The sequence below is a fragment of the Quercus suber genome, unplaced genomic scaffold (assembly GCF_002906115.3).
Source record: "Quercus suber isolate HL8 unplaced genomic scaffold, Cork oak 2.0 scaffold_75, whole genome shotgun sequence".
In the NCBI taxonomy this organism is placed as follows: domain Eukaryota; kingdom Viridiplantae; phylum Streptophyta; class Magnoliopsida; order Fagales; family Fagaceae; genus Quercus; species Quercus suber.
The window spans coordinates 255823-265414 of NW_027069540.1; the positions used below are offsets into that span (position 1 = coordinate 255823).

Here is a 9592-nt window from a genome sequence, read left to right on the forward strand (position 1 = left end):
TATGTACGGATATTTAATAATTTTCAATTAAACGATTATTTACATCTCGTATCTTGCGAAATCAGTATAAAATAATTAAGAAATGTTTATTTGGAGCAAGTTTGGCTTGCCTAGAAGATGCTTCAGATTTGAGATCTTTGGTCAATGATTTGAATGGCTAAAGTGGCTGAGGAGAACACAGAGAATAAGAGAAGCTGAACCTTGGATCTAAACGACCAAAAGATTTCGCTTACAGGAATCCCAAAACTTGGATTTGAAGTGGTACCGAGTCTACTGACTAAATATCCTCCTCGGTCCTCACCCAGCTGCTAGTATAGCGTGGCTCCTTTTTCTTTTTCTTTTTAGCTTTTGATTTTTGTGTTGTTTTGTTATTTTATTATTTATTCGTATGTGCACATTGTGCAGCTTGCTTTCTACCTAGAGCATTCACATCAATTCTTGTAAATTCTATATCTATTTTATACGAAAAAATCTATTTTTTCTATTTTATGCATTCACTTTTACAATATATCCATATCAGTTTATCTATTTTACATATTTATTCAATACACTCACTTAGTGTGTAAAACACTTGTAAATGTTTAGACCTCCAATTACAAATTTTCCAAAACAATCTTATATTCAAGCAATATATGTGCGGAATATGAAATATAAGCAATACCCAATTTGGCAAACTACTTTAACACATAACTAATCTTAAACACAGCAGCAATTAATGGTTAAAGAGTAAGAGAAAAAAAATGCAAACACAAGATAATACTAATACGTCTTATCGAAGAGGAAACCGAAAAACTAGGCAAAAAAACATTTCTGCCACCCTCCAAGAGGTAATGATCCACTAGAAAATTAGTTGGGATACATGAATAGTAATAGACCATCCAAGCCTAATCTACCCGATGCACCTAAGCCCTCCAAGTTTCTTGCTTTAACAAGGCTACGCCAAACCGTGTCTTCTCTAGCTTTCTGAATCCCGCAATAAGCTTCATATTGCATCCGCCATCCTTAGCATCTTCCAATGCTTCCCAAACTCCAAAAACACTCTTAACACTCTAAATATGTGTGGATTATGTTTGGATACAAATTTCCTCTCAATAGGTATAACAATGGAAGAGAGAAGGAGAATAAACTACAAAGATTTCTCTCTAAGAATCAGTAGCTCTCTCTCTAATAAGGTGGGTGTGTTGTAGAAACTTCTCTTAGGGTTTTTCTCTCAATAGGCTCCTTACCATTTCTGTGGATAATGGGGGTATATATAGTATGAGTAATGGGAATACGAAAAGTCACAATTTTTAGTAAAACACGGGAACTTCGCGGGTCACTTGTGATTGGTGCAAGTCGCAAATCCAAGTCGCAAGTTACCTTCCTAGACAGGTTGTACTGAGTTAGACACCTGGCCTGACTGTTCACCTTCTTGCATGTGCTTCTCATGTGACCTTCAACTGTCTTGATCAAATCTTCACCACTTAATACTAAACCCATTACAAATAAATCCCACAAAAATACAAGGAAATAAATTAATGCAATTACAACACTTTTTTGTCATGGAATAAGCCAACACTAATGTTATGAGAAAAATCATAACTTAACACAATTAATTCGTATCAATTACTTTTATTTTCCTTTTCTCATGGATCTTTGTGTCTTTTGTCCATCTCCAAAAATTTCATTCCCCATCATTGAGGTTATATTGTGGTAACCATCATTCAATGTCTTGCCCCTTCTATCTCTTTCCTTGTGCCACATAAGATAGTACAATTTTGAGAGATTACCTAATTAAACTAGGTAGTGATTTAGACCCTAAAAATTCAATTTTACGGCTAAATCACTTTTAATCTAAACTAACAATTAATCCAAATTATAAGTGATTAACCAATTGAACTAAGCATGGATTATAAACATAGCATCGATAAGCAAATAAAGCATATCAAATGAGCAATCCACAAAAAATTAAAGAACCAAACAAAGACAACATTGAATGTGCTATTGAAGAGGAAAATCTGAGAATTGGGCGAAAAAACCTTTCCACAACTAGCACTAAAATGATCCGCTAAGTATAAATATTTGCAATACAATTTGACACGCAATCCTTCAAGTAGTGTTGCACTCTTGGACTCTAGTCCTCCAAGCTCTTGCTGATAATCAATTTCGCTGAGTCCTTTCTCTACATAGTCTCTAGTTCCACAACCAAACATTGGTTGCATCTTCAAGCCACCATCTCCAATGATTCACATAGCACAAATTCATTCACAACACTCAAGAATAGCGATGATTATGATTAGGATGATCACCTCTCAAGGATTCGGCTATGGTAAAAGGGAAGAGTGGAGAGAATTGATAGTTTGGCTCTCACAAATATGGGTAAGGTTTTCTCAACTCTCAGATCAAATTCTGAGGGTTTAATTTGTGGGAAATAGGGTATATATATGATGTGAATGACCTAGTACAGCAAAGAGGCATGTAATTGCATTTTCTTAACTCGTGGGTGCAAATTTCCCGCGAGTTTGAATTTCAACTACTTATTAAATGACTACCACATACTAGTTTTGCGGCTCATGTGAACTCTAGTCTTCATCAGCACTATATGTTGACCACCACCCAACCCAATTACAAAGGGAACCCACAAATACAAAATAACAAAGTATTTGAACTTGAAATACATTCAAATTTGGCACAAAACATGCCAACACAAACTAAGATCTAACAAATACTAATTTAGTAATGCTATATAAATATAAGAATAATGCTAAAGATATTACAAAATTTTATTAGGTAAAACTTATAAACTAATGTGGCAATGAATGCAACGGTTTCAACCAACTAAAAAATCAATATTTAAATTTCTTTTTGATAAATAGTGTCACATCAATTTTTTAAATTCTATGTAGTAAAATTTGTAATATCTTTAGGATTACTCATATGTATAAATATCTCAATTTAAATGATGTAAATAATTAGTTAATTCGAAATGACCAATCTCTTGAACTTGGAAGTGATAATAGACATTTTTTTTATTAATTTTCTACTTCATTCTCATTAATGCATTCGATGTACATAGATAACCAAATATGAACTAACATCATCACAATCTAATCCTAAAAAAATTAGGAACAAACTCCAATTTAAATACAATTTGAGAATAAAACAAAGCTGAACAGAATCTAAAGTGATATCCTAATATGCAATCGGATAATTATTTAAACTTCAAACTTCATCAATATGAATCAGTAAGTTGCAGGACATAACATTAACGTAATACAGTAATCATCCAGCCCAGTTCCCCAGCCAGCCATTGGGCCAATGGAGCTGGACTGCGTCAGAGAACTCAGAGCTTGCCACGCTACCATCCAGTACCAATTACCTTTGTCAACAAGGTCGCAACTGTTAGGCAGTTGAATCTGTACTTCTGTTTATTTTATTACCATTACTTACGACTTACACAGTTACATGTCGTGTTCAATAAAGGAATACAATATTTTGATGTGCTTTGTGTTTGACTATTTTCCTATATCTAATTCTTAATTCATTTTACTTTTTGAAAGATTTCTCAAATTATCTCAATAAGCCTCTTGAATTCCCCTACCCGAGTCCAAGCTCGAGTGCTCAACACGTACATTAATGGAGCTGTCAAAGGGAATTGTCCAACCCTTACCCGAGTTAAGTACACAAAAATCAAGTTTTTTTCTTTACATTGAAATTTCTTCACTACTATATATATATATATATATCCATCAAATGTCTTCCTCTTCCATATACCCATATCCAAAAGCATTAATCTCACAATAATATTGCATAGACACTTATTAAGAGTACACATTTTTAAGAGGTAGCAGATCATAGCAAAAAATGGCTGGCCGCATGGGTTTGATTGAGTGCTTGATTGTTGTGGTGGCTCTACTAAATGGTGCAACCACTCAAGTTACGGCTGCAGTTGAATTTCAAGTCGGAGATAACTTGGGCTGGACTGTTCCCCCAAATATCTCCTATTACTCCAATTGGGCTAGCTCAAAAAAATTCTTCGTTGGCGACACATTGAGTAAGCAATCCTGAAAGCCTTTTTGTCTTATGGGTTCTTCCTTCTCAGTTTTTCACAATAAGAATAAGGAAAATAGATTTGGTTTTAATCGAAATATATGATCATGTATCATATATAAGAACATTCAATTTTATAGGTTTTTATTGATAAATCAAAATAATAAATCTAGCATATAAATTTAACAAAATTCAGGGACAGAGCTAAATACTAATGATTAAGTTAATGTCCAGCTTAGATTCTCTATGATACAGTGGTGTACGTGGCTTCAAAGAAGATTTAATATTTACTTTGCTGTCGTGATTTAAAGATGTTTAGAATTTTAGTTGTTGTGTTTGTATTGATTGTAATCCACTCTCTGTGTTAAACTTTGGATCGGGATGAGAGAGAACCGAAATTTTTTTCATTGAATTGATAAATATTACAACTCAGTTTCTATTTATACAAAACAGAGTAAAAAAAAAAAGAATAGGAAAAACTAAAAAGTGAACTTGCACCGCCTGAAATTAACAATCTAGCAAACTATTGAAACAAAGAATCACAAGATGAGATGTGGCTACTCTAACTACTTAAATTTAGAGACCTAACGACCTATAGTTTTACATAAGATAAGAACTTGGACAAATTAAGCTACATGTCATACCGTACAAAGCTTGCAGAAACTGAACCAGTGCAAAACTTGCAGAAACTGAACCAGTGCAAAACTTGCAGATGCCTTCATTAACACTTTGTAACAATACATTATAGTTAACAATGCAATAATAATTTTGACTTTTCTCAACAACAACAAAAAAAAGGGGCTAATCCTCTCTTAAAATAGCCCAATCAACATCTAGTGATACAAAATTGGCTTTGGTTTTATAAAATGAAAATGGAAGATGATCTCTTTATGGATTATTTGATTTTATACACTCTGATATTTAGCACTAATCATAGATGAATTATGAAAACTAAAAGAATGCCGAGTTCGCTGTTAATAGATTAGTGTATTGTAATGTATTAAAAAGTTGATTTTCATGATTTTTTTTTTTTCAAACTTTGGCCTCCCTCACTCTAAATCCGGTCCTTGATTCATTGTCTTTTTTTTTTAACATTATTACAACATTAATTAAAATGCTATGACATAAATGAGAGTTTGAACTATATATTTAAACTTATCAAATTAGTTGGCTTTTAGTTTTTCATATTCAATGAGACATATAAGGTATATGACTCTCAATTTCTTATTGATGAACAATATTTTTCCCTCCAATGACCAGCATACAATGCGACAAACGGGACACAGAATGTGGTCATGATATCAGAGGCGGAATATAATGCCTGCGCAAAGGTAATATCTGTAACTGTTGTAGTCCATCCTTTTTCCGCAGTTCATTACACCCTTCCATCCACCGGTACTTACTACATCATCTGCACCATTAGTAACCACTGTGAACTAGGCCAAAAGTTTTCTTTCACAGTTGAATCGCCCATTGGATCGCCAACCAACTCTACTTCATCTCTAACAGTTGGTGCCTTATTTGTTGTGCTCACCACCACAGTCATCTATTTCATGACTTATTTCTAACGAATGTCCCCAAATTCTTAATTATTTATTTTTTTTATTTATTTCTCCCAGTGTTTTACTAGCAAGAATAAGAGCATCATGTCTCAAATAATATGTATGGATTTTTGAATGTACTGGAATAATTAAGAAAATGTTTATTTGGAGCAACTTTGGCTTTGTCTAGAAGATGTTTCAGATTTGAGATCTTTGGTCGATGATTTGAATGGCTGAAGTGGTTGAGGAGAACGTAAAGAATAAGAGAAGCTGAACCTTGGATCTAAATGACCAAATGATTTCGCTGACTGGAATTCCAAAACTTGGATTTGAAGTGGCACCGAGTATACTGACCAAATATCCTCCTCAGTCCTCACCCAGCTGCTAGTATTGTGTGGGTGTGGCTCCCTTTTCTTTTCTTTTCTTTTCTTTTCTTTTTTAGCTTTTGTTTTTGTTTTTCTTTTTCTTTTTCTTTTTGTTTTTCGCGTGTGGTTATTTATTCATATGTGCGGCTTGCTTTCTACTTACAAATTACAACACACTGTATAAATTAAATAGTAACACACTGTACAAACTACAAAGTAAATGTTTGGATCTTCTCCCATCTAATATTATATAATTATCCCATAATTATGCCAATATATTGTTTCATATTTTCTTTTGGTTCAAATACTCCTAAAAATCCTTTTTTTTTTTTATATAATTTTCTTTGTTTAAACTTTTAGAACATGTTATTGCTTCCATTATATTGATATAATAAGAAGGAAAAATGCACTTACAAATTATTTTAAACATTTTTATTAAATATTGTTAGTTATTAAAAGTGTATAGTGTGGGGTACAAAAATTTAACAAGGTGATAATACCACATGTCATACCTAAGGCCGAGGAGGCCAATTCAGTTTGGAAGAGCACATACACTCAAACGATAAAGTCGGAGAGGCGAGCCATAGCCACATTAAGGGCACATTACGAATGGGGGGCCACATTGTAGAGGAAGAGTTTCAGAGAGGGGGTTAGCCCTGACGTGATTGGAGGGATGGTAGTTGCCACCACATTTATTGCACCTCACCAAACCCTCTGGCCGCATTTCTATGGAGAAAACCCCTGAACAGTGCTGTCTTTGTTGCCGCAACTCACAAAAGACTGGGGAGGGCGTTTGATGGGACAAGCACTCAAGTAGTGGCCTGCGTAATCAACAAATGGAGGACAAGATCAGCCAAAAGAGGCTATATAATGTGAGAGACCCTCCAGAGACAGGGGAGGGGGGTTCAACTGAAAATCTGAAAAACACTGTAATACCAAGAACTTAAATTGTAATCAAGTTTAAGTGGAATATACTCAAGAACTACTTTCCTCGAACTTTGTCGAGGAAGGATTTCTTCACATAAAATTTGGTTTATTTTATTTTATTTCAATCTTAAATTCATTATTGGCGTTGTTCAACTCACCGAAACCTAGTTTTCAGCCCACTCTCTAAAAATTCATTGTGTTGGGCTCTTTGGGCCTGAATCTCACTACCTTTTGGGCTTAGGAACCAAGATCCTCCTTTACAATTGGCACCGTCTGTGGGAATACTTGAGTTTTAGTGAGATCAACGTTCCGCTGTGGTGGTTTCAGGTCCAAACCAGGAAGAATCTGTTGGTTCCCAGTGCCAAGATCATTTCCTTAACCTTAAACACAGGAGAGATGGTGAAGTTAGTATACATACTACTCAAACTAGCAGGAGTTAGTCTCAAAGTAGGAGTCACGTCTCTCATGAAGAGAATACTAGAAGCCTGCAGTTGGAGATCGATCATCTGCGAAGGAGGTTATGCCGCGAACAATGGAGAAAGACTCCTTCAAGCTCTGACCCTTCTTCTGATGACAATAGGGATGGCAACTATAGGCCCAAGTCAAAGACTTCTCTCAGTGAGTCTTTTTCATATGATGAGGATCACCATTATAAGTGTAGAAATAGAAGCCCATCTTGCAAAGGTCTAGGAAATGATGCTATGAGTAGGGCATTAAACCAAATTTTCAAATCACCTTTTACACACAGAATTGAAGGAGGAAAACTTCCTCGACGGTTTACTCAACCAACATTCACCATGTACAATGGTCAAACAGACCCTTTGGAGCATGTGAGCCACTTCAACTAGAGAATGGCTATTCACTCCAAAAATGAGGCCTTGATGTGCAAGGTGTTCCCATCCAATTTGGAGCCTGTAGCGATGAGATGGTTTGATGGCCTGGGTGAAGGCTCTATTAATTCCTTTAAAGAGCTTACTTGGGCGTTTGGAGCTCATTTTGTTACTTGCAGCAGAGTTCCTCAGCCCTTGGACTCTTTGTTGTCCATGACCATGCGAGAGGGAGAGACCCTGAAAGATACTTTGACAGATTCTAGGAGATGTTCAATGAGATCGATGGAAATTTCGATGATGTGGCCATAAGGACTTTCAAGGTTAGCTTGCCCGCAGAGCATGATTTGAGAACGTTTTTGACAAGGAAGCTTGTTAGGAGTGTACGTCAGCTCATGGATTGCATTAACGAGTATAAACGAGTTGAGGAGGATCAACAACAAGAAAAGGGAAAAGCTAAGGTGGTCCCCCAAGATCGGAGGGATTTCAGATCGAATAGATACAACAACAACTAACCTCAAAAAGATTTTGCTGGGCATTTTGGCTCAACTATTGCTCAAGAGCACTGTATTCCAAGAACCCGTGCACCAAATTTTAGGAAAAATTAAGAACAAGTCATACTTAAGGTGGCCAAATAAAATTTGGGGGAGACCCCACGAAACGCAACTAGAACCTTCATTGCCAATACCACTAGGAACAAGGGCACACCACAGAAGATTGCAAGACGTTGTGGAGTCATTTGGAGCAATTGGTTAAGATAGGGAAGCTAAAGCAATTCCTGAATCAACCCAATAGACAAGGTGGTCAGGCAGGTTCAGGAGCTCAGAGAAATATTTCTACAAGACCACCTCTAGGTATAATAAGTGTCATTCTTGCTGCTCCGGAAGGACTAGTTCTTAACCATCCAGGGTGATGTTTATAGCTTGACCATCCACAAAGGACTCATCCCTTGATTTGAAGAGGAGTAGAATGGAAGCCCGACTAGCTTTGAGCTTTTCGAATGAGGATAAGGTTGGAATCTTGTGGCCACATGATGATGCCCTGGTGCTCACCCTTAGGATATATGGGTATCATGTGAAGAGAGTGTTGGTAAATCAAGGCAGCAGCGCAGAAACCATATACCCTGACCTATTTAAGGGGTTAAAGCTAAGGACCGAGGACCTGGCCTACTATAATTCCCCTCTGATAGGGTTTGGCGGGAAGATTTTCTTTCCGAAAGGCCAAATCTGACTACCCATTTAGGCAGGGACAGAGGTTGTGGAGGTGAACTTCATCATGGTAGATGCCTACTCCCCCTATACTACTATTGTGGCATGACCTTAGCTTCACACCATGGGAGCCGTATCTTCCACCTTACACCTAAAAGTGAAGTATTCTTCCGAGGACCAGGTTGAGGAGCTGGTTGGGAGCCAGTCTATGGCTAGGCAGTGCTTGGTGGCTGCAATTAGACATCAGATGAGAGGTGAGTCCTCGACCTCTACTGGGTAGGACTTATAGCAATCAAAGGTGCCAATGTTGTCCACGGAAGAAGTGGTAGAAGGGGCAAAGTGCGAGCAATTGGAAAGAGTTGTTATTGGTGATGATGAAGAGAAGTTCTTTCAGGTCGAAGTTTAGCTGCCTCCTCAGGAGAGGCAAGAGCTAATAGATTTTCTTAGAAAAAATATTGACGTGTTTGCGTGGAGCACCTACAAAGCCCTTGGGGTGGATCCAAATTTCATTTGTCATGGTTTAAACGTCAATCCATCTGCCATCCCCCAGAAACAACCACCTCAGCACTCATCTAGGGTACATTCTGACGCTGTCAAGGGGAAAGTACTCAAGCTCAAGCGGGCTGGGGCCATAAAAGAGGTATTTTACCCCAAGTGGCTGACCAACACAGTGGTGGTGAAAAAGAAAACTGGAA

General features: G+C 36.9%; 1 protein-coding gene across 1 annotated transcript; it reads left to right on the forward strand.

Moving 5' to 3' along the window:
- Positions 1-3843: 3843 nt before the first annotated feature.
- On the forward strand, positions 3844-5597 carry LOC136067502 (mavicyanin-like). Its single transcript, XM_065773469.1, has 2 exons — positions 3844-4033; positions 5290-5597. The coding sequence occupies exons 1-2, from the start codon at positions 3844-3846 to the stop codon at positions 5595-5597; spliced, it is 498 nt and encodes a 165-aa protein (XP_065629541.1).
- Positions 5598-9592: the final 3995 nt, after the last annotated feature.

Bases quoted from the DNA above. Each gene is read 5' to 3' on its own strand.
- LOC136067502 (XM_065773469.1), top strand. From the start codon at position 3,844: ATGGCTGGCCGCATGGGTTTGATTGAGTGCTTGATTGTTGTGGTGGCT. The intron at 4,034-5,289 runs GTAAGCAATCCT...TCCAATGACCAG, and splicing joins CTTCGTTGGCGACACATTGA to CATACAATGCGACAAACGGG.